Below are 25,830 nucleotides of genomic sequence, written 5' to 3' on the forward strand. Positions count from 1 at the left end.
GTTTTTAAAAAAATTGACAAAAGAATGCAAGAGACGTGGAACCCTAACATGTCTAAGTTCATCAACGGGCTCAAACATGAAGGGCCCACAAATCTTTATAATAATAAATTGATTTGAAAATCAGCAAATTAAAAAAGGGGTGAGAAAGTTAAAGTTGAGGGGGGGGGGGGGGGGGTGATGGGCCTCTTTCATTTGGTTGGTAGTGTTAGTGCCATTCCACTTTCCACGCATTACATTGAGATAAATGCATATTTTAAAAGCACTATTTTTGGTTGATCTAAAAAACCCTAGGAAAAAGTCCAAGATAATACACTTATATATTAAGACATTTTTTGTGGTTATAATCTGATTTGACGTGAACAGTAACACTTTTGACGTCTTCAACCCGGAAGAAGAAAAACACCGTCTTCTTTGAAAAAAGTCTTGAATCTACAAGGAAAGATAGGTGTAATCCTTGAATCCACAGGGAAAAGAAGCAAACAATTTTCATTCCATTGTAATCTGATTTTCACATACACAGAGCCAATATTTATAAACAAAATAAACAAGAATCCTACTCAACTCTATCTTTTTCTCTGAAGATAAGGATAAACATCATCTCTAAATCCTATCGAAACTAACTAAAGAGAGAGAACGTCCTGCATCAGATCTTAACCACTCGGAAGACTTTTACCCATTAAATGTAGATTACCCAATCGTTTTTTTTTAACACTTCACCTAAAACCTTAAAAATCCTCGTACGATTGGATTCATTTGATAGGAGCGATGGATGTGAGACCCAGTAGATGTAAAGTCAAGCTGATGTAAAGTAGCCACTGGAGAACTTAGATAATGGGAACAAAAGGTGTTCCACAATCCACATCCTATCCTTTCTAAAGTTGACCAGATGTGGGGATTGTGGAAAACCTCATGTTTTTGATGGCCCACTTCATAACTACGAGGAGCTGCTGCTGTTTGATCAAATATCAAGGGTGGTACCTCTGTCTTACCCCCTTAAAGTGTTTATACTGCCTTAATTTCTCCATTTTATGTTCCTTCTTCATCATTGTTTGGCATATTTGGGTCTCCATTTATAATTTCTTTCTTCCTATTTTCTCACGTCCTTTTCTACAAATATTTTCAGTGTTTATAATCAGTTTTTATCATCTTCCTTCATCCCTTCCAATTATTTTTCCAATGATTTATCATTCATTTTTATCATTCCACATTTATTTCCTCTATACTTTCCAGCCTTGTCTTTCCAACCTATCCTCTAATCACTCTCGATGACTTCATCTTCTTCTTCTTTGATATTCCCAGTATCCCATAAGGCCTAACAATATTGCAAACTTCGTTTCCACAAAGCTTGATGGAACCAACTACCGTTTGTCGAAGGTTTAGATAGAATCCGTATTTGTCAAGACAAATCCCCCCACCAAAAAATAAAAAATAAAAAACAATAATAATAATAATAAACTAAAAAATAAAAAATAATGATGATGATGATGATGATGATGATGATGATAATAATACCCCCATCCTCCATTAAAAAGGGAAACCCAATCAAACCTATGTCTTACGAGGTTGAAGATGTCGTGACTAGAGGAAAATTAATTCTTTTCTATCTTCCTACCCCTTTCTATAGACTCTGGAGCTTGAGGAATGTGAGATTTTTTTTCCCAAAGATCAAAAGAGGCCTAATTCAATGAAAAATGAGTCACAAATTGAATTAGGGTCCATGATATGTGTTTTTAGGATAGATATGTTCACTATCTGGTTACAGGATTGAAAGCCGGTCATTAGGGCAAATCCTTTCGAGAGATTCTATTCTTCTCTGACCCAGCAATCCCAAGAGTGGGATTTCCCTGCCCAGGCTCCCCTTCTCACACCCTTCTCACATAAGTTATTGTAAGGGCGCAACACTTACACTTACTAATAGGGCGTTTATGGCGTGAGAGGGGAGAGGCGATCCTGCTCCTGATCCAGTGGTGGTTCCTGGTGAATAAAGATTCCCTGCCCTAAGATGAGACGACACGAGACGAGCTCACTGGGGAAAAACGGTGTTAGGTACCAATCTTGGCTGAGGAAGATTGGTCTCTAGTGGTATACTTGATCTCATTTATATATCTTTTTAATGTAACAAATTGTTCTCTACGTGCACGATGTCAGCTAAAAGAATGAAACTCATCCTACTATGTACCATCATATTTTTCTTAAAAGACTTATGTGATAAACTCTTCATAGATCATAGAACACAAAAGAGAAAATATATCTCTCTGTAGTGTTCCTTTTGAGAAACATTGAACGAGTATTATGGATCAGATGGAGGTGCAGGGATTGGGCTGTGTGGGACCGCTTTCTCTGTGTTTTGGCATCGGGCAAGATCGGGTGGAAATGGTCCACTTGTGGGGCCATTGGACTTGGAGTCTCCCTATGGAGCATTGGCCAGAGAGCCATGTAGAGTCCAAAGGGTCTGAGAGGTGGCAATATTTTGTACTATTTTGTACTACTTCCGCCATGGGATGAAATGATATTGGCACCCATGTATGGGTGAGTGGAACATTCTTGTGGCTTTGGGCCAAGAAGTACACGATTAGGCAAGGGCCCCTTTGGCCAATCTCATCATGGTGCTGAAATGATAGTGGCACCCCCATGTGTGGCCATTCATGGGCAACACTCTCTTGGTTGTTCTCAAAAGAAAGGTGCTGAATTGATAAAGACGGTTTGGGTAGGAGTAGTTAGGCTATAAGTAAGAAATGGTGAAGGATGAGAGGGTCATGCATGTTTTTCCACACTGTTTCTTTTGTAACATGAACATCACACGGCTAGTGAAGCTGTGAGTGTTAGTGAGGGGAATGAACAGTGTGTTCTGTTGGGGGGTTCCACATGAAAGCAAAATAGTCCCACATTGGAAAAGTGTAACGATGTGGATGGGCTGATAAGGGAATGGGTCCCCTCCCCTTAACAACTAGCTTTTGAGGGTGAGTTCTACCCGGGTCCCAACATGTTCTTCCTCCTCTTGCAAGTGATGCAGTGAGCACCGTCTACCTCCCATGTGAGCAAGTGCAGTGAGCACCCTCATCTCCAAACATTCCCCACATATTCTCCACCATTCTCTTCTCAATTCCCCCACCTCCATCATCTTCTTTCCGTGTAATTGATTGGAAATTGCAAGAAAATCCTTGTGTTGAATGTAACTACTATTCATTTCTAGTTGTCATCTATGTGGTTGTTATTTTGAATTGAAATGGTCTCTACGATGGGAGTTTTATAAACATAAAAAGAAGAGAAGTTTGGGCCACCACACTCTCTCAGGAGGATTTTTTGATCAATACTACAACAAAAACTATATTTACCAGCGGGAATTTAGCAGCGGTCTTGAAAACCGCTATTGAAAGTGGGTCTTTAGGCGCGGTCAATTAGACGACCGCTGCTATATCGTCGGAGAAAACTATAGCCTTAAAAAAACCACTCGCGCCCTATTTTTTTCTCTCCCGCTCCCTCTTTTCCTCTCCCGCGCTAACCTATCTTTTCTCTCTCATGCCCTAGCTTTTCTCTCCTGCTAACGATTAGGAGCCCAAAAATGTCGAGAAACCCTAACCTACATTGCCGATTGAGGAAGGAGAAGAAACCGAGGAAGAGAGAAGCTTCTATGGCTTTGTTTTGTAGGATTTGACAATTCTTTTTCCTTTATTTGGTAGGGTTTCGACCATCCCTCTGCATTTGGTTCCATCTCCACGCCCTCCTGTTCTTGGCCACTGTCAAACGAAGAAGAAGGGGGCTGATTTGGGGTTAGGGTTCCTTCTGGCCTGAGATATCTACCATCGTTCCAACAATGTGAGTCCCCTTGATTTCTCTTTTCTTTTTGAAAAAGGGTTTCAAGTTATTGCTTATTAGTTCCAGATCTAGAAGCATTTTTTTTCATGTTATATGTCTTAGATCTTGGTAGGGTTTTTTTTCCCTCCTCTCTCTTTCTCTATAAATATGTGCCAAGGCTCTGTTTTTTGTTTTCACTTGTACCCATTTTCTGATTTTCGAGCTAGGATTCCTTTGTATTTTCAGTTGTTTTTCATTTCATCTGTTAATAGATTTATGATTATCTTTCCCTTTGGTAATTTCGGCAAGATTAGAGAAGGATAAGAAAAAGGAGAAGAAAAGAAGAAAATGAATCTTAACTAGAGGTAACTTTTGTTTCTTTTTCCTTAATTTTACTAGTTTTGTCATGATATTTGTGATCTGGTTTGGTGTTTATTTTATTTTGTTATCTCTATGGATCTTCTCCTAATTGAGTCTCGAATTTCACAGATTTTTTTTTTTCATTTTAAAGGATCGATTTCCTTTTCTTGTCCAAAGCAGTATTATAAGTTAAGACCTCAGAAGAAAAGGCATAGGCATTTGAGCAGACCTTTTTTGTTACTGTTATTAAACAGGCGAGAGATGTAGATTTTGTCAGGTACAGAAAGATTTGTTGATCTTTATAGGTAGATGTGGTTTGGTGCTGGAAGAATAGAGCATGAGTGACAATGACAAAATAGTTTGCTTCTTTTGATGGATTGAAGTGATTTTCAATTTGATAAGTAAGAAGAGGGGGTTTCAGAGGAGTATTTAATATTTCTACTCCTGTCAAATAAAAGAGGTTTAATGATGAAAGGAAAACGACCAAGTTCTTTTTATGAACTCAGATGAGTTAATTAAAAAAATAAATAAATCCAAAAACAGCCTTCATGATGAGTTCCTGACCAGAATGATTAGCTTGATTATAGTTGAGATTTTGTACATCGATATATTGCATCAACAGCTGACTGGGTAAAACCTATGTTGCATAGATTTTTCTAGATGGGCAAGGTACTAACGTCGAATATTGACACTGCGGATTCAAGTGTGATTTTTTTTAAAATGTAGATTCAAGTGTGATACTTAAAGATTTATTGTCTATTTTCTTCTTCTTCTTTTTTTGACATAGGGTATCCCTACCTCATTTTAGGGCGGGATTAATCCCTATGGATGCACGCAATCGGCCGTAAACAGGGGTGTCTACACCCCATTTTGACCGAACCCTAATTAGGTGGTTTAACTAAAAACCCTTTCAAATAATAGAATTAGTGTCCCATGTTATGCCATAGGGTAGGTTAGGATCCCTAATATGTCCCTTTAAAATTTTGTAAAAATCTGTTGAGGTTCGCTTAGCGAACGAGTGAAGTTCATGAGATAGTGCATATATAGTGTTGCAGAAAGGGGTAGTTTATCTTGTTTGAGGATTGTCCAGTTAGCATCTTTTGCAGTAAGGAGATTGTCCCGGACAACTAAGGGGGCACGAATTTGTCTTTTATTTTCATTAAAAATTCTTCTTGTGGACCACCACATTTATCCGAAAGCAAGTATAAAAATATATTTTAGAGGGCTGTCCAAGATAATCAGAAGGGACAAAAATTATGCTTTCATTTGGAGAGGGAGAGAGCATTTTCGTAAAAAAAAAGGAGAGAGAAGAAGAGAAAGAGAAATCCCCAAATCCCCAAACCCTAACCTCAATTTTCTTCTTCTCCGGCTACAATTTCAGCTACCTCCTGCAAGTTTGCCGGATTTTCTTCAAGATCCAGGCAGCAAGTTTCTCTTATTCTCTTCTTTGTTTCCAAAACCCTCAGTCATAGATCCATTCCATTTTCATTTTTTCTTTACCTTTGAAACCCTAGTCCCTTTGCTTTTCTTCTCCGACCGATTTTCCGGCAAGCTCATCGGAACTCCGGTCAGCTCTTCTCCTTCAAGTTGCTTGATTTGTTATCGGTTTTGATTTAGATCTATCATTTCCTCTCTGTTAGAATCCTAGATGTATCTCCTGCTATCTCTTAAAACCTTACATCTATAAAAAAAAAGCTCTGATCTGCTTAGTACAAGCTCGGATATTGCACTGGTGCCTTGGAAAGGCTCTTTTGAGTTTCGATTGTCTCTGGCTGAAGTTGAATCTTCATTGACAGCTTACAAAGATATTCTTATCAGATCTTTACAAAGCAGAGAGAGAGAGAGAGAGAGAGAGAGAGAGAGAGAGAGAGAGAGAGAGAGAGAGAGAGAGAGAGAGAGAGAGCTTCGGCCCTGGATGTTTTCCGGCAAATCCATATCCACCGTCCGTGTCTCCGCATTCCTGGACATCGTCTCAACCAGGCTGTAATTTTGCCACCCTTCATCATTGTAAGTAGACCTTACTTTCTTTGATTTTGTGCTTTATCCTCTGATTTCGTGGTGCTAGCTAATTTTCTTCGATTTCGTGTTTTGTCCTCAATTCTCATAGTGTTCTAGCTTCTCTTTTATCATCTCTATGATAGCGTAATGATTTTCTCTTCTGCTTCATGACCGTTTCAAGTAGAAAATTGCTATATGAGTAATGATTTTCCATTGGGGTTTTCATAAGCCTTAAAGTTCATATTCTCTCTGATTTGCTCTCGATGGGAAGTGATAATCTCATGACTGATTTTGTTTAAGGTCATTTACAAACCAGCTGAGATTTCATCTTTTATATGTTTTGGGCATTTGGTTTGGGATCATTTTTCTTATGGCAATGTGATACATCTTTGTACAGATATTAGATCTTATTATCTGCATACATGTTCCAAGGGTTGTGGATGCTAAGGTCAATTTAGTTTGAAAAGATGAAATTGGTTTGAGATAAAGTACCAAAACAGGGCAATAGTGACATTTTGTATGTATATAATTTTGTGCCATTGAAATAGGGCAGCAGCATGATTTTGTGTGTGAATACTTTTCTGCCCCAAATAGGGCAGTAACTTCGTGTTTTCTTTTGCTCAAACAGGGTAGTGACATGGTATGTGCGTGTGTGTGTTTATGTGCAAGAGTTGCATTTCATTAGAAGCATATAACTGCTGTCATACATGCATAACTGCTGTCCTACACTACATGTCTGCTGTCCAGCAATCCATAACTGCTGTCCCAGCAGGTTACATGTTCCATGTTTGTGATTTCGGAATAGGATAAAGGCACATGGTTGTCATCTAATAGTGCATATCTATTGTCCTGCACCGTGTAGTTGCTGTCTTGCAAGTCACATGCTCTGTAGTTGTGAATTGGTTGGGATAAAAAGCACATAACTGCTGTCCTGTAGGTTGTTTCACTCTTAGCCATGATTTATATTTCCTTAAAAGCATGTGGTTGCTGTCCAGTTATGAGTTTTTTCCTTTCTCGACCTCAAATGCTCAAAACTTTCAAAAGCAATCATATCAATTTTGTAGATCTCGTCAAGCCGGTCAGTTCGACATATGGCGGCCCAAATTTGGCCAAAAGACGAGAGAGTTATGCCCGTTTAAAGTTTTTAGTCCATAATGATGTTTTTGTTTAAGTTTTTTTAGAAATTATCGTGTTGAGTAACTTTTGGGCTGCTACTGTTCGGAATTGTTCGAAACTGTCAACTGGAAAAGTGTTTGTTATAATATTTCCTAAAACTGTCTTATTGAGCAAATTTTTCCATAAAGGCCTTTTAATATGTCAAAAAATACTTACAAGCTTCAGTTTTTCTGAAACTGTCATCTCTGCAACAGCAGCTTGTTGGCCATTTTTAGACTATTTCAGGTTGTTTTGTCTGAAGCCGTAAAAGGAGAAAATATTTTTTCACAAGATTTTCTATTACTTTGTCCTTGAGCGAAGTTTTCCAGAAGCGATGTTTTGAGTGTCAAAACTGAGCCCGAACTTTCAGTAAAAACACTAATATGTCTTTTAATGGCGATGGATCGGAATAGGCTATTTTCCGGCCACTTCTGGCCAGATCCAAACGAAATGGTCAACTGAGAGAATGTCATTCATGCTGAGATCTACAATTTTGATTAGTAGAGTTTTTGATGTTTGAGGGGTCCAAAAGTCAGTGCAAAGTTGCATTTTTCACACTATATGTCATAATTGTGCTATTTCTTAAAAATCATAGGCAACTTGAGCTCTATTCAATTTCAATGATTGTTTTGGATGTTTTGAGCTTGGCAGCAAGTTTCAAATCATATATTGATCAATTTTCACGATTTACTTTGTATTTTAGAGCTTTACTACTGAAAATTGCATGTTGTGTACAGTGCTTTCAATTTTTTTTTTTTTTTTTAATGTTAAATGAATGGAACCCGTGCTGTATGTCGACCGAGACATCTAAACTTCTAGGATCACTTCCAAATCATGTCCAGACCTTCCAAATTCCATGAGTCTCATTTAGAGAGTTTCCCCTCTAGGAGGCTTACTTAGCCTCATGTTAGAGTGGCCCCATCTTCTAGCGAGTCTTTGAGTCGTTTTTTGCCTTCTCTTTTGATAGTGCTATTAGAGAGTCTCTGACTCATTTGTACCCCTCTTTAGTGTTATTAGTTAGGAGTTTCCCCTTTAGAGTTGTTGATTACTTCGCTTTGATTAGAGACTAACTCATTTGTACCCCTCAATTAATTTAGTATAATTGGGAATGTCTATGAAATATTACACCAATTCATGTCGCGGCTCTTCTTTTTCAAGAGAGAAGAGTCACCTCATAGCTGAATTTTTCTTATTCATTTAATTCATATGAGGTAACACTTCTCTGCTGAAAAAAAGGGGCTTCAAAAGTGCTTTTGCAAAATTTCCTAGACATACTAGTAGTAGTATTAGAAGAAGAATAGTTAGTCATCATAATAATTTATCCTTTTTTGTATAGTTTTTTCTTGGATTTAAATGGATTTTTTTCCAATTTCAGTTTGATTTAATTTGTCCTTTTTTGTGAATTGGTTTTAAGACACTTATAGCACTTTAAGAAGTCTTCTAGTAGCCTTTCTTAGTATAGTATGCTTCAAAACTCCATAATCCCGCTCCTCTCATGTAAGCTGACACATGAGGGAGCATTATTTCATAATGTTATTCAACAACAAGTGAAGGTTGCCCACATATGAGTAAGCAGTAGATTGCACGTTTTACCCTAAACTCCCCCGCGTCATCGTGGAATCACTTGAGTCAACTCCCTTTTACCTTCACCACAGTCTTGTCCGAGTCCGCATTTTGCCCTACAAAGTCAATCCAGACTCCTTTAACTCTCTTGAGTTATGACTTTGTCAACCAAGTACTCAGTTGTGTAACCATGTACTCAGCCGCGTCAACTAAGTACTCAACCGTGTCATTAAGAGTTGACTAGGATTTTCTTTGGCTGCGTTTTGACCTGCATCTGTGTTTTGAAACACTGGTTCCACTCCCAAAGTCAACTTCCTTAACTGCAGGAATTCCAGCCGCAGGAATAATAACTAGAAGCCGAGCTGCCCTATCAGAAGAGCTTGGCAAGACCGGCAACAATAGGGAGATTTGGACAACCAACTCAACTAATAGTCTTGTCTGAAAGCCAAATTGCTAAAGCTAGCAATTTGGCGTATGAAATTTTCTTTGACATGGGGATCTTAGTTTGTTGTGAAGTTTTGGATCATGAGTTATGTTTATCTGTTTGGTTGATTTGGAGCATGCTTCTTCTCGGTTGGTCTGGGGTGTGTTGGGGTTTTCTAGAGTCATTAGCTTCCTTTTCTAGAGAATGTAGTTGCTTTCTTCATATGGGAAAGAGGCAATGTTCTTTGGACTATGCTCCCTTTGTCTGTGGCTTGGATTCTTTGGGAATAGAGAAATCAAAGAAACCTCAACGATAAAGACGATCTTTTCTTGAGAAATTGTGAGTAGTGAGTTTTGAGGAATTCCGACCCAAGATCTCTATAGGAAATGAAAAGTAGGGTTGCAACTCGGGTCGGGTTTTCCAGAACCCTACCATACCCGTGAAACTATCTCAGGCTGGGTCAGGCTTCTTATGTGAAAACCCGAGATTCATAAACCCGACACTACCAGAGATAGTTTCTCCGGTCGGGTCATTTTTTTGTCAAGATGAGTGTTACTCCAAAAATATGTAGGCATCACTTTAGCCCCCTTCGATTGCGACGACAACAACATCTCGGTCTTTGCTTAGGAGGTCGTCTCAGGTTAAATTTTCCTTTCAACTGCAACATCTTGGAAACTAGGTCTACCTTATTATATATCCTTACTGCTATCTCCTGCCATTAAAATAAATTTTGATGGCTTTTCTTTGGGATATCCAAGTTCGGTGGGAGTCGTGGAGTTTTTAGAAACACCAAAGGAGTAAAGGCTTTCTAGAGTCCTATTGGCTTTGTAGATCCTAATAAATCCTAGGTGCGTGCACCAGCGCTCAAGTGTTTCTTTCTAAGCTGGAAGGGAGGGAGATTGCGAGTAGGAGACTAAGTGAATGACATCCTGTGGGCACTTCGACATAGTTCATAGAGGCCAATTGATGTCATAGACTCTCTGGTGAAACAGGTGTACCTTGGACTATTTTATCTTTTCTCTCTCTCTTTTAAGGAGAGGACATCAAGTATATTGGTCTCAAGTTGCCATGATAGATACAATGTGTGTGAGGGCACTACCAACCTGGCAGGAGTGTATCCGTGTATGGATATACTTTTCTTAAAAAAAAAAAGAATACTAAGATTTGTACATATATTGTGTACAGTATGCATTCATGTGATAAAGATTCAATAATTTGAAAGGGAGATGATATTTCCACTCCCCTTGCATTACGTGCACTCTCCCCTTATAACATGATTTGATGTGAAAAGTGGGCAACTTTAACGCTTTTTGACGTCAAATCACGTTTTTTTTTTTTTTTGAATGGTAACTGAATATATTATAGAGGGAGAGACCGAAAAAGTCCCCCCCCCCCCCGCACACCCCACTAAACAAGTATTACACAAAAGAGAAAAGAAAAAAGAAAAACAATACTATAAGAAATTAAGGGGGCAGAAAGTCGTAAAGCTCCAGAGCCTGCTTGACAGCACCTGCTTTAGCCAATTTGTCCGTGACTTCATTAGCTGATCTCCTTACATTTTTGAACGCCATAGAGCACCCAACCGTTATATCCTTTATTTCATCGAAAAAACGAAGAAATCTCCAAGGAGGAACCACCGAACCCTTAAGCCACCTAATGACATTTAACGAGTCTCCTTACACGATAGTGCTCGTCATCCTCTCACTCCCTAGAAGCAAAATGCCTTGATATGCGGCTCTAACTTCAGCTTCGTTCGAATCTGCTACGCCGATAGGCCCGGAATAAGCTTGCAAAACTTCCCCATCGGAATTCTTCAAAACACCCCCGATCCCGGCTAGACCGCGGTTGCCCAAGCTTGATCCATCAAAGTTCAACTTGGAAAAGCCAACAGGTGGATTGACCCACTTCTGTGAAATTACAGGATCGGGGACTTGACTGTTGCAAACCACTTTCCACCCCGTCCACAAGTCGAAAGCCGAGACAAATTTGAAAATTGGCAGCGCCCTCGCTTAGGAAATTGATAACGCGACTACCTTGATAGATAGATAGTAAGAAGAATTTGCACGCCCAACGAAAATCCTATTATTTCTTTCTGTCCATAGAACCCACATCGTGGCCAATAAAGAAATCGACCCCAAAACTTCCCTTTTTTCCTCCATGGAATAAAAGACCACCCTTCAAAAAGATCCTTCACATTAGAAGGAAACACCCACGCAATACCGAACCTCGACAGAACCCCTCCCCAAACCTCTCGAGCTACTTTGCAATGAATAAATAAATGATCCACCGTTTATAAGTGGGGCGTGCACGTAATTGCCGCGGGGGGGGGGGGGGGGGGTGATAATTTTCAATAATTTCTAGCACATTTTATGGTTGTAAGTTAATATTTCTATACAGTATTGACAAAATCAAAATCAGTAATTTATATTAAGGGGAATGGTATCCACACTCCGCTATTTTGATTCTGGCACTACTCACTTTGTTTTATTCTTTTTTCTGAAAAATATAAAACTAAGTGAGTACTGGCATTATCAACATATGGTAGTGCAGATGTCAGTCCTCTATATTGAACTATGTTTATAAACAAATTTTAAAAGTTTGATTACTATATGAATGATGTGGCGTTTTCTCTCGCAATAGGTGTGCAATTTTTGTGCAAACGGTTACTAATTGCAGATATTATTTTTAAATCCTGAGAAAAATATTACAGGGACAGTCGTGGAATGTAAAAATACAACTTTTCAATATATGACAAGTTTAATTTTAGGAGCTTATGATACACCCTTTTATTGTGGTAAAATGGAAACCATCACTTCCATTTGATTTCATTATTTTGTTTGAGTTTCCTTTATTCTATTTTCGTAAATCTTAGTGGGGGGATACACTAATCAAATTTTATTAAGAACAAAGCAATGAACATAAAGCAGCAGAAAAATTACACAGCCACACACACAATCAATACCTCCCCACCCCCAAATAAAAATAATCCCCTCTTAGCAAGCAAATCAGCCATTTCATTATGCAAGTTACATAAGTCAAGATTTCATTAACGATTCTTGAAAGTCTCAATGTGCAAATAGACTTCCTCATATTGTAGGCAAGGTTTTAAATTTTGGTTTTGGTTTCGGTTGCCATCGAAAAAGCATCTGTTTCGGTTGGAAATTTCGGTGAAAATCTTGTAAAATCACAGAAACATATGCAAATGATAGAATTTAAAGATGAAACTTCAGGAAATGTTAGAATGAGCACAAATACACACTTAGAAACCATCACATAAGCAAGTCAACGATCCAAAAATGGTTTAAAAACATCGAACACGTAGTGACATGCATTGCCACGCATGTCTGATAATTTAATACATGCCAAATTTTACATGTAATTCATATAAATATTTATTCATAGTACATGCACTACATTTCACTTGCTATTTACATAAATATAATTATGTAATACATACTGATACAGTATGCCACTCTTACACTTACGATTTTGCTCTATGCATTTCAATTGTTTTGGTTTCAGTTTTGGTGGGGATGGAAACGGGAATATTTCGGTTATTTCATGTCGGTTTCAGTAGAAATTTAAAACCATAATCCCATGAAATAACGTTCCTTGAGCCCCCTTCCACTTCAAGAGTGCTGTGGGGATCACGAGCGAACAGTCTAATCCCAAGAGAAGTTCCATAGATTTAGTTTCATTTGAGTCTTTCCATCCGATCAGGCCTGAAAAGGCAAAAAGGTAATTTCCCCACATTGATGCTGAGCCTGGGTTACCGATAGCAGCACCATTGGAATTTAGCGTGAGAACGTTAGCCCCGCCTCACTATCCAATACGATCTCCATCCATTTCTGGTACAAGTCTTTCACATCCCTTGCATTCTTTTCTTGTGATGGCCCAACAACAAAAAATTTTCTTTGATCTCACCAAACACTCTATTAAGAGTGAATTGTGAAGCCATATTAAACTTATTTTGCTAGAGTAATGTTCTTGTTCCCCTTCTCATTCCAAAACAGCCCCTTTGAGCTTTTACAAAAAAAATGAAAGAAATCTAGTCATCTTACAATGACAGTCATAATAAAACGACAAGAAAGAGAATATTTAGAGAAAATGAAATGGATCAACAGATGCAAACTTTTTTGTCAAATAAATTGTTTCAGTCGGGCAAATTGCCTTCATTGCTCTTCATATACTAAAAATCTTACTAAATTTTGCAGTTTAAAGAGCACATATATAAATACAACATGGACAACTTGTCCCAGCCCGAGTCTCTCACTCCCGTGGCATCAGAACCCTCAACCGTACCCAATTGGATGGAGACAACCGGAGAGCAGCATTTCTTATTGCTCTTTATTATGGGCACCTACTTTGGGCCTGATCTGAAGGATGAGAAGCCCAAAAAATCAGTTCTGCAGAGAATAGCTGAGGGTCTTCCACCATACATCCCTGATCAATTAGCAGGGTCGCAAATGAGAGCCATGGAAATGGAGCGAGTATACTATTATGTACTTAGAAATGCAAATCAATCTGTTATAATTAAGCGACCTTTGTTCCGCCAGTTACTCGAAGGTAGTCTCTGTTTACGGTCTCTGGATTCAACTGCCGACCACCATCAGTTACCTGATCTCTTTCCTCTCCATTTGCACCGCCGGCAGAGGCAGTACAAAAAAGGATACAAAATCGTTGAGAATGTTATATTTATTAACAACCCAGAAATCTCTTACATAAAGCCGGAGGATGTTGAGAGGTTTAAGAGGCTAACTGGGCTTGAGAATTTATTGCTGGATAGAGATGCTGCACGGTTTCATGGCAGTGGTGGCTTTGGTGGGGTTACAGATCATGTGGCAAATCAGGAATCTAATGGAAAGCTTGACGTGAGAAGGTCTTCACGGAGATCTCGAAGAAAAAGACAATTGTATGACGACTTGGAAACTCAAGAGGGCCCGCCACCCGTTAGTGGCATACTCCACTGTGGCGTACCATTGAGAAGTATACCTTTGAGAAGCATACCATATAGTGGCTCTGTGTTGCCAACTGAAGAGAAAGTTGGGTCTGTGGAAAAAGTTGGTCCCGCAATGCTCTTTCTTCCTTCACCTCCTACTGTTGAAGAGTGGGATAACATTGTGACTGCAGGTAAGAAAGGGATTGCTTTGACTGGAACTGTAGCTGAGAGGCAAGTGGGACCACCAATAGGACTGGTTGACATTGGTGTTTGTGAGAGTGCCTACTTGTTCCATATATCCTTGCCGGGCGTGAAAAAGGATGAAAGTAAGTTGCGTTCATTTTAGAAAAACAGGTAGATTATCGAGCTTCTTCATTTTTCACGCGAACAGCTATAATCTATTCTCTACTGAGACGAAAACTGGTTTCTAAGTTCGTAAATGTTCTTGAGCAAGTGCATATGAGAAATTGCCCAAATTGCATATTGCTGCTTTCGCGCAATTTTTCGGCATGATGAGATTATGAGAGTTGATCAATCTATCATGATCAATTTCTTATTATTAACAAGCAATTTCTTCTGAGGTTGCTAAATTTTTCGGTATGATAAGATTATAGGGGTTGATAAGATTAACAACCTCAAGATCAATTTTTTTTAACACTTGATCAATCCTATCTCATAAGACCAGGTTATTCTTATGACAATGACCTGCCTCTGCATTGTTATTTGATCTCTTACGGTTCTCACCAAGCTGTCGTGTTTGTGATTGCAGGGGAATTCAGTTGTGAAGTCGAGGCCAATGGGCGAGTGCTAATAAAAGGGGTAACGACGACTGGTGAAAGGTTAATATTCAAGAACAGACAAGTGTTTGAGATGCAAACACAAAATCTTTGCCCTTCAGGGAAGTTCTCTGTCTCATTCCAGCTACCAGGACGGGTAGAACCTCAAGAATTCCTAGGTAATTTTGGGGCTGATGGGATTCTCGAGGGGATAGTGATGAAGGAGGGAATAAAGAAACTGTGACCTTATCTATAATAATGGATATTGTCAACCAAAACACAATTTTGGAATATTCACCGCACAAAGCTCAGATTTAACATCAGGAACACTGTGCCATCTTTATATACAAGCTTTTTGTGCATTATTATATATGCTTCTATTCTGGACATCTTTGCTTTCAGAGGAATGACATGGTCTCTCATATCTTGCTAAACAAAACAAAATGTTTATCTTGCTAAACGAAACAAAATGTTTATGCCATTTTATATAAATTACATGGTCCCATCCACATGATGTCAGCTGCTTTGATTGCATGCATGCAGAATCTGGGTACCATTGGGGATTTGGGTATTTTTATTTGGAGGTTCCTTTGGTATAGGAATTGTCTTCTCTGCTTGAAAGCGAAATTAGAATCATGATTAATGGTAGGAAGCCAATGTAGAATTTGTTTCCTAGACTGATCTATCAAGGTTTGAAGTCAATGGTATTGGTAAGTACTGGATATTTGCCCTTGCCCATGCTTGGATTTTTGAGCTTTTCTTTTTTTTCAGTCACCCAATTAGGGGAAGGTGACTTCTGTTTCTTCAACTAGAAAGAGGTCTCATTCTCTCTTATCTGTTGGTGAATAGCAGGGATGGAGCTTAGTACTAAGACAAAAATCCTTGTCCAGTGCCCACGAAATGAATGTAAAACCATGAAGATTTTTGTATTGGAAATGATATTAAACTGATTTTTGTATTGCTGGGATTTACTAGGGACCATCGCAGAAGGCATTTCGCAGCCGGGCTGTTGCATGTGAGAGCAGCCACACGGGTAGATTATGTCTTACTCATTTAATTCATCTGAGGTGGATAACCACCTCACACGCAACATCTCAGCTCGAATTGCCTTCTGCTATTGTGCCTAGCAAATCCTTTTGACGTAAAATCGGTGTAAAACAAATTTTAATCCCATTCTTCCATTAGTAAAATTGTTTTATGCCCATTTTGGGTCGAAAGAAACAGAGCCTTAAAGAATATAGTGGTGCTAGAGGAATGAGACTGCTTCAAGGCGCGAGATGTTTTATACGCATCATTTTCAAAAGCAAAACTTTTTAATTTATTTTGAAAAAAATTCCAACATTTTCTACCCATTTTTTCGGGCAAGAGCTGTTATATACCCATCATCATGGCTTGAAGATTTTTGCCATCATATGTATTGCTAACTATGACTCTAGCTACAATTCCAACAGATAGCCAATGCAAAAGCTAATCTTAAATCTTTTACAGTTCGGTTTTCGATCAAACATGAAGCTATACTAGTTGAATTTAAGCTCCAAAATTTAATATGCAAGCCTAGGGGGTGTCAACAGATCCACTTCGGATCGGATCCACCTATGTCTTAGTCACGACCTGTTCAAATCCCTTATTGGTCGGATCGGATTCAGAGTGTTCTTCGGACCCTACTTCTTGTGTCCCGGTCATGATTCATTTCAAATCAGACCGTCTATCGGAGTGTCCTAGTAGGTCCTACTTACACTTACATAACAACAAAAAATCTCAGTTTTCTTCATTTGAAATGAATTCCAAAACTTCCTCAATTCAGAAAAGAATTAGTCACTATATCTAATAACAACCCATGATTTTGGTGAAGAGTAGGATTTTATTGTTGAAAAGTATTCTAATGTTCAAGGGTGCGTGATGATAAAACTTTCTTGTAACTAATCATTGTTGAGGATGTGTGGCAAGTTTACAAAGAAGAAGAAGAAAAAAAAAAAAACCTTAACTGATTGAGGAAATGAAGAGAAAAAGATGTTTGGAAAACCGGGGGGGGGGGGGGGGGCGGGGGGCGGGGGGCGCGTAGTGGTTAGTTAAGCAATATTTAGTTCATTTTTAATTTTTATGAAGAACCTCTCGACTAAATATAAGAAATATTTTGAGGGTATTTTAGTAAAAAAGACTTCGGATCGTGATATCCATCGGAGTTTTTTGTGGATCCGAAATTTTTCGGATCTTACGAAGAGGATCCAAAATATATCCATGGATCCTTCTAATGTGCTTAGATCTTGTATATTAAGGTTGGATTCAGACCATCCATCGGACCGTCTGGGTCCATTGACACCCCTGCCAAGCCCGATAAGTTTACCTAAATGTACCCAACTCCATGAATAAGCACTGTTTCATTAAAGTAGTGATTTTCCATCTCCAAGAATTAGAAAGGCCATTTTGAGAGAAGTGCTATCCCATTTGTTCTGTTATAGTTAATATCAGAGTTTGGGAAACTCACTGCTGATTGACTGGTGGTAGGCAAAAATTCCCAACCACAGCAATATAGGAGGTTTTTAACTTGAGAAATAATATTTGGACTCCTCTGTTTTTAATATTGTCAGACCTTCATTCTCTTAAAATTCTCTGGTTGGTTGTAGATGTTAAAGAATAACTGATTAAATTTAGCAGATCTTTGGAGATTGTAGTACGTTGTTTAGATTAGGATCCTTCTATTATATTTATCTTTTAATTCTAACATTTTAATCTGGAAGTGCTTATATAAGCACTGATTATTGCTAATAAAGATCATTAGAGATTAGTGAAATCTTCTCAACTCTTCAGTAGATGGCTTGTTGGGACTGTAACAGCCACTGAAAAGGTGAACAAAAAAACTAATAGGGCTGCCAATATCACAGAGAGCAGTGGATATCATCTCCTTTTAGTCTTTTACCTTCTGTCAAAAACAAAAAAAAAGCTCAGGTTTGGGATACTCATTGGCTCACCCGCTAAATGCGCCATTTGCTATTTTTGTTTGGGGTCGGGATATTAAGAAGAATAGAGGGCGAGCCTTGGCGCAATGGAAAGGTTTCTCCATTGTGACCACCAGTTCGAGTCACAGAAACAACCTCTCGCAAAGCAGGGGTAAGGCTGTGTACATCTAGCCCTCTCTGGACCCCGCAATGGTGGGAGCCTCGTGCACTGGACTGCCCTTTTTTATATTGGGATATTATGAATAATGCTTCTATTGGGACTGCATTACAATTACTATACAACTTGATAATGAAAACAAGTTTATTGGATAAAAACTTGTCACATTGCCATGACTGGATCTACAAAAAATGATTATTTTGTCAGAGTTCTCTCTTCAGGAGGCCTCCTATAGAGAAAATAACTACCATATACTGATATATCTGCACAACAGAGTTTTTTCAAGCACCCCCTTAGTACAGCTTTGGCCACCAATGTCATAACAGAAAGTTACAACAAACTTGGTTTTTGTATGTGTAAAAATCGCAATTGTATCAATCCCTTGAAATAACAGTAACATAAAATAACAAATAACCACCTTATGCTGCCGCTTCTAGAGTCTTTGACGGCAGTTCACTGCATAAATGGAGTTACCTGGAACTCACCTTGTACTGCCGCTTCTAGAAACAAAACAATAGAAGGAAACGAGACCAAGGTTACCTGGAACCATGGTTTCAAATTTCGGTTACGGAATGCGATTCGGTCCTCACCGAAACCGAAATTTTGGCCAAAATCCGATGAAATCATTTAATGCATATTTTTTTCTCGAATAGATTTTTGACTGAAATTTCTGAAATTTCAGCCAAAATTTCGGGATAATATGACATGATTATAAAAAATCTCAATTTTTGGTTGAAATCCCTAAATTTTCGGACGAAATTTCCACCCAAATTTTGAAATTTTGGCCGAAAAAAACTATCGTTTCAGGTATTGCCGATTTCGGTTCGGGTCTCGAGCAAAACCTGAAATTTCGGATTTCACTCAAAATTTAAAACCATGCCCGGAACGCGGTTCGTTATGGTACGTAGTACGGGAACAGACACGATGGTAGCCCGTGGTACGGTGAGGGTAGGCTAAGTCGGTTTGCTATTTTCGCTCGCGAGTTGATTTGGAGTGCAAATCTGGGTCGCTCCAGTACTTTATATATATATATATTCATTTATTTTTACAAGAATATCATTCTATAGTCCACAATACATACATTTAATAAACAAAACCAAAAGCCTCGTATATGCCATTCATATATATTCAAGATGAAAATTCCAGTTCCAATCCAAACCAATCCATAATATATAAAATTTGAAGATCTCCAAATATTACTAAATTAAGCACCAACATATCTTGTATTCTCAATTTAAATGAAAGCAGAGAAAAAATAATTACCCAATTCTGAAATAAAAATATAAAAACATGAATAAACTAATAAACTATTGTGCAGGTCTTTTTTCCTAGTCCACCGAACTGTTCCCTCTCTCTATGCATCTCTCCCTTTCCTGCGGGTTGTCCGGGTCGCCAGTTTTGGCGATCCGGGTCGCAAACAACCCACGGTTTGGGTCGGCGAACCCAGATCGCTGGTCGGAGGGTGAGTGGGCGACCCAGGTAACATTGAATGAGACTCATCCACTAGAACAGTTCCTCACTTCTACGCACAATGCTAGAAAGCCTCATACATGGAAATGAAGCACATGGCCCCTTCAGTTCGGAAGAGACCTAGGTGCAGATTCACTCAGCCTCCCTTATTTCTCTAATGAAAAAGGGCGCAATTACTAGTTTCTGCCCATTGAAGGACTCAAAGAGAAAAGAAGTATGTAGGGCCAATCCCTGGCTCAATCAATCTGAAGGTAAGAGAGGGAGAGAGAAGAGAGTATCTAGCCTAATTCAATGAAAAATGAATCGCCAGTTTTGGCAATCCGGGTCGCAAGCAACCCACGTTTTGGGTCGGTGAACCTAGATTGCTGGTCGGAGGGTGAGAGGGCGACCCCGATAACATTGAATGAAACTCATCCACTAGAACAATTGCTCCTTTCTAGGCACAACACTAGAAAGCCTCATACATGGAAATGAAGCACATGGCCCCTTCAGTTCGGAAGAGACCTAGGTGCAGATTCACTCAGCCTCCCCTATTTCTCTAATGAAAAAGGGCGCAATTACTAGTTTCTACCCATTGAAGGACTCAAAGAGAAAAGGAGTCTGTAGGGCCAATCCCTGGCTCAATCAATCGGAAGGTAAGAGAGGGAGAGTGAAGAGAGTATCTAGCCTAATTCAATGAAAAATGAAGAGAGTATCTAGACTAATTCAATGAAAAATGAATCGCCAATTGGATTAGGTCCCATGATATGTGTTTGAATTTGTAGGATAGAAATATGCTCCTTGATAGGTTTGCTATATGATTATAGGATTGAAAGGTGTTATGTACCGATCCTGGTTGAGGAAGATGAGTCTCTACTAGGATTCTTGATCTCATCTAAATATCTATTTAAACATAACAAACTGTTCTCCACATGCAACATAGCAGCTAAAAGAATGAAACTAATCCTACCATGTACCATCATATTTTTCCTAAAGATTTATGTGATAAACTCTTAATAGATAGAAGAACATCACAAAAAGGAAAGTATATCTATCAGGAGGATTTTTGGATCAAGGCATGCATTTTGGAGAGAGAGAGAGAGAGAGAGAGAGAGAGAGATCTTCTGATGTTTGCCGTTACTATTTAGAGAATAAAATCAGGGGAATTAAATGAATAAGACTACATCTGAGCCCATGTGGCTGCTCTCTCATGCAACAGTCGGTCCTCAAAATGCCTTCTGCGATGGTCCGTAGGAAATTCCTAAAATAAGATCTTTTTGTGATAGACTCTTCACCCAAGAAGGGTCTTTTAGGGAGGAGCCTAAAAGTGACTTTCTTTTTAGATCTTTGTCGAGCATGATCCTTTCGACCTGGACGGTTAAGATAGAGGAAACTAAAAAAGGAAAAAAAAATTGAAGCTCGTGGTTAAATGTATTTGTGCTAATGGTGGACAATGAGATTGTTTCGAATCTTATAGAGCTGGCTCATTAATGAGTAATGACGCGTCGTGTTCTCTGCCACTGCTCGTTTTCTCATCTTCTCTATTAATAACCCAAAAACGCTGAATACCGCATCTCTTTCTCCATCTGAAGAAAGGCTAATAGCAAGAGTAAGGTATATCATTTTATGCTATTATTTCTGCTTCATTCCAATTCTTTTCTGCTGACGATTAAAGAAAAATGATCATTTGTGTTTCTGGGTTAGGGTTTGTTTTAATTGGTTCTTTTTCTTGTAACTACCTGCGTATGTAAACATGCATGAAAGATTAGATTTGGGGTTTTAACCAAATAATATTCGTTCCCTTCTCTCTCTCTCTCTCTCTCTCTCCTGGTTAGGTAAACATGCATCGCAAATTAGGTTTAGGGTTTGAGACAAATAGTGCTTGTTTGATTTTTTGTTCTTAAGTGTTGGTGTTTTTTGTTCTCTCTCGCTCACCTTTTAACCGGTTTGAAGCCCACCACAACTTGGAGTACTCTGGTCATTTTTTACGACTAGGGGTATTTTGGTCATTTAACATGATATGGGATATTTTGGTCATTTTTATATCATGGGGGTATTTTATTTAGGGAAATGATATCAGCACCACTATATTTTGATATTTGCACTAACCTATCTTGTCTTCTAGCATTTAAAGTGATGCCAAAAGGTTATTACACATTCCCCAAAAAAATTCACAAGACAAATAAAAAAGAAAAGACAAGATGACTCGGGGGTATTCTAGTCATTTTACCTATATGGGGTATTTCGACCATTTTATGTCATAAGGGTATTTTAGTCATTTCTCACTACTTAGGTGTTTTTTGGCCATTTTCACCCGATATGGGTGTATTTCGATCATTTTCATGATGAGGGGGGTATTTTGGTCATTTTATCGATTTGGTGTATTTTGATCATTTTTTATGTCATGGAGGTATTTCAATTTTTCATGACTCAGGGGTGACTCAGGGGTGTTCTGGTTTTTTTTTTTTTTTTTTTTCACCTTTTATGTCGTTTTTTTATCATTGTTATATTATGTGGGCATTTTAGTTATTTCCCCCACCTTAAACATATTTTGGTCATTTTCACTCATTACAGGTCAGATTTAGATTTATAAATAACCTATCTAAAAAAGAATTTATAAATAAAATTTTTATACTGACTTGAATAATTTGGAATTAATGTGGATTTGGTCAAGTGCCTTTGGAGGACATTTAAAGCCATTTTTTTTTCCTTTACATTCCAGAATCAGAATATCACCCCCTTGGGTGGTAAACAAAAAGCACTAAATATTCCCTTGTTTTCTCCCAATCAGAGTTTAGTATTGTTTCCGATTTCGTTTTGCAAACGAAACTAGGCTAGAATCGCCTAAATTGGAATCGGATATCGATACTGATTTCCAATTCCGGCATTCCAAACGCACCCTTAGGCTCTGTTCACTCGCGTTCCCGGGAGACCAAATCCCGGGAAAACCCCCCTTTTTTCCCGAGAAAGCTAAAATTCGCATGTTCACTTGTCTTCACGGGATTTTGAAGGAGCCTAGGTGGAAAATGTCACATCTGACATGGAAATTGGGAAAAATGATGTGGAAATGAGTTTTTTCTCACGAGTGTGAGATTCCTTTTCCCTTTTTTTTGGTCGGATTTGCTTTCCCAGGAAAACTAGTGAAAAAAGTGGGCAAGCAGTTTCTGGGGAAACCTTTTCCCGCGAAAGTGAACAGGCGCGGGAAACCTTTTCCTGCACAGTTTCCCTGGATTTCTTTTCCTAATACCACGTCAGATTCCCGGGAAACTTTTTCTTTTCCTTTCCCGAGAAAACAAGTGAACAGGAAAATCAGGGGAATTAAATGGAGACAAAATCTGAGCCCAAGTGGCTGCTCTCTCTTGCAACATTCGGCCCGTGAAATGCCTTATGCAATGGCCCCTAGAAAATCCCTAAAATCAGTTCTTCACACAAGAAGTGTCTTTTAGGGAGGAGCCTAAAAGTGACTTTCTTTTTAGATCTTTGTCGAGCATCATCCTTTCGACTTGTAAGGTTACATACTGAGGAAACTAAGAAAGGAAAAAAAGAAAATTGAAGCTCGAGGTTAAATGTATTTGTGCTAATGGCGAACAAGGAGAGTTTTTTTTTTTCGAATCTTAGAGCTGGGCTAATTAATGACACGTCTTGTTCTTTGGTACTGTTCGTTTTCTCGTCTTCTCTATTGATAACTCAAAAACGGCTGAAAAGCGCATATCTCCTGAAAACAGGCAAATAGCAAGAGCAACGTATATGATTTTATGCTATTATTTATGCTTCATTCCACTTCTTTTCTACTAAGTACTGACTCTTAAAGAAAACTGATCATTTGTGTTTCTGGGTTAGGGTCTGTTCGATTCGTTCCCTTCTCTCTCTCTCTCTCTCTCTCTCTCTCTGAGTGCTTGTTTGCACTTTTGTTCTTTACTGTTGGTGTTTTTGATGGGCTGGTTATGACTGTTGGAGAGTTAGGATCATTCTATGGATATGATTTTTGGTGGGGGATGCCTATTTACATCTGGGCCATCAAAATAAAGAGATAGCTGCCAGCGTCAAAGCAAGGGAGTACTAATATGATCTCCCAAAATGAAATCTCATGTTCGAGTATGGAATATTAGCTAAACGTGCAACTAAAAGCTTTCTTTTCTGCACTGGTCAGTTTAATTGCCTTTATTGCTCTTCATATGCTAAAAATCTTACTAAATTTTGCAGTTTAAAGAGCACATTTGCAAATACAACATGGGATCTAATGTAAAGACTGAATCGAGAGGATCATCACCTCCTACAGTTGCACCAGCAATGCTCATTTTTCCTTCACCTCGTACAGTGGAAGAGTGGGATAACTTAGTGAGTACTGCAGGTAAAAAAGGGATTGCTTTGACAGGAACTGCAGCGGAGAGGCAACGTGGACCGCCGGTAGGACTGGTTGACATTGGTGTTAGTGAGAATGCCTATTTGTTCCATATGTGCTTGCCGGGCGTAAAATGCAATGAGGGTAAGTTGCATTCACTTTAGAAAAAGACAAGGACATTATCAAGCTTCTTCATTTTTCATGTGAACAGCTATAATCTATTCTCTATTGAGACCAAAATTAGTCTTCTAAATTCGTAAATGTTCGTGAGGAAATGCATATGACAATTTTCCCAAACTGCAAATTGATGCTCTTGCTTAATTTTTCTGCATGATAAATAACAAGAAGTTGCATTGGGATTGACAAATAAGGCAAGGTATTTTGAAGATAATCATAACTTCCATGAGAAATGAGAACCACCAAAATTAGTTTTGCTATTACATGGTGTTACTTTCGATATCAATTGTTGTCCCCTTTTTTGGAAAATGTCAAAAATTTAAAAAGGCTTGAATTAGGATTTATGATGTCTACATTGGTGAAGAGAAGATACGCTGATCCACCATAGTGGCATGTATGAAGTCTAATTCTTAGCATACTGGTCATTTTTGACAGTTGAAGAATCAATTCAGGTGTTTCTCTTCTCTTCATTATCACATCCTATATTGGAAAACTGTTTCTGAGCTCGAGCTCAAGCATATCTGAGCTTGAGCTCAGAAACATTTTTGCCTATATATATGGTAGTGCATAATTTGTTGTACCAAGATAACTGTTATTGGCTGTAAGTGCTGAAACGATAAAGGAACACTGACCCAATGATAAAACCAACCAGATCATACTTATTGCAGTAAGTGTACCTCATATATTTGAGCTTCTATTATTTTTATGGAGTAGATCAATCCTATCCCATAAGACCATGTTATTCTTATTACAATTACCTGCCTCTCGATTGTTATTTGATCTCTTACGATTTTCACTGAGCTGTTGTGTTTGTGATTGCAGAAGATAAATTCAGTATTGAAATCAATGGTAATGGGCGAGTGGTAATAAAAGGGGAAACCACGACGGGTGAAAGAGTAATATCCAAAAATGGACAAGTGTTTGTGATGCAAACACAAAATCTTTGCTCCTCAGGGCACTTCTCTGTCTCATTCCAGCTGCCAGGACCGGTAGAATATACAGAATTCTCAGGTTCTTTCAGGGGTGGTGGGATTCTTGAGGGGGTAGTGATGAAGAAGCGAATGAAGAACGAATGACCTTATCTAGAGTAAAAGCTCAGGTTAAACATCAGGAACAATGTGCCATCTTTATATATAAGCTTTTTATGCGATATAATTTGTTTTTCTAGTCTGGACATCTTTGCTTTTAAAGGAATGACGTGGTCTCATATATCTTGCTGAACAAAACTAAATGGTTATGCCATTTTATTTAAACTACATGGGCCCATCCACATGATGTTAGCTATTTTGATTGCATGCATACAGGATCTACTAAAGATGGCAAAATAGTAAATGGCATCATGGGGAGTTGAGAAGGGTACTTGGAGCGATTTGGATATTTTTATTGGAAGTTCCTTTGGTACAGGAATTGACTCAAACTTTTCTGTCCGAAAGCGAAATTAGAATCATGATTAATGGTGGTAAGCCAATGTAGAATTTTCCCTTGCCCATGCTTGGATTTTTGTGCCTTTTGTTTTGTCAGCAAATTAGAGGAAGGTGGGTTGTGTTTCTTCAACTAGAAAGAGGTCTCATTCTCTTTCAACTGTTTGTGCTTATAGTGCAAGATCGTGTTTGCCCGTGGTTGCAGGCATCTTGGCCGAACCATGTAAATCTCAGTATTCATCTTGTGGTTTGTGCTTATTTCTTTTTTCGTTTACTTGCGCACGATTGGATCGGATTTGCCCGGGGAATTTTCTCAA

General features: G+C 38.6%; 2 protein-coding genes across 3 annotated transcripts; both read left to right on the plus strand.

Annotated features, from left to right (window-relative positions):
• Positions 1–5,427: 5,427 nt before the first annotated feature.
• LOC143853115 (increased DNA methylation 2-like) lies at positions 5,428–15,524 on the plus strand. Of its 2 annotated transcripts, none has more exons than XM_077362839.1 (3): positions 5,428–6,162; positions 13,510–14,588; positions 15,004–15,137. In XM_077362839.1, exon 2 carries the CDS (start codon positions 13,537–13,539, stop codon positions 14,578–14,580), a length of 1,044 nt encoding a protein of 347 aa, XP_077218954.1. In that variant the 5' UTR covers positions 5,428–6,162; positions 13,510–13,536; the 3' UTR covers positions 14,581–14,588; positions 15,004–15,137. The 2 variants fall into 2 exon arrangements, with proteins under 2 accessions (XP_077218954.1, XP_077218953.1); XM_077362838.1 differs by having other exon boundaries at positions 5,431–6,162; positions 13,510–14,560; positions 15,004–15,524.
• An 8,256-nt stretch (positions 15,525–23,780) lies between these two features.
• On the plus strand, positions 23,781–25,763 carry LOC143853462 (alpha-crystallin domain-containing protein 22.3-like). The gene is made up of 2 exons (XM_077363239.1): positions 23,781–24,059; positions 24,915–25,763. The coding sequence occupies exons 1-2, from the start codon at positions 23,804–23,806 to the stop codon at positions 25,166–25,168; spliced, it is 510 nt and encodes a 169-aa protein (XP_077219354.1). The 5' UTR covers positions 23,781–23,803; the 3' UTR covers positions 25,169–25,763.
• Positions 25,764–25,830: the final 67 nt, after the last annotated feature.

This window comes from Tasmannia lanceolata, unplaced genomic scaffold (assembly GCF_043159265.1).
Source record: "Tasmannia lanceolata isolate RefF3 unplaced genomic scaffold, GAP_Taslan_0.1 ptg000019l, whole genome shotgun sequence".
Lineage (NCBI taxonomy): Eukaryota > Viridiplantae > Streptophyta > Magnoliopsida > Canellales > Winteraceae > Tasmannia > Tasmannia lanceolata.

Excerpts from the sequence above, each read along its gene's own strand:
- LOC143853115 (XM_077362838.1), top strand. The coding sequence starts at position 13,537 with ATGGACAACTTGTCCCAGCCCGAGTCTCTCACTCCCGTGGCATCAGAA. Across the intron at positions 14,561-15,003 it reads GGGCGTGAAAAAGGATGAAA|GGGAATTCAGTTGTGAAGTC; the intron begins GTAAGTTGCGTT and ends TTGTGATTGCAG.
- LOC143853462 (XM_077363239.1), top strand. The coding sequence starts at position 23,804 with ATGGGATCTAATGTAAAGACTGAATCGAGAGGATCATCACCTCCTACA. Across the intron at positions 24,060-24,914 it reads GGGCGTAAAATGCAATGAGG|AAGATAAATTCAGTATTGAA; the intron begins GTAAGTTGCATT and ends TTGTGATTGCAG.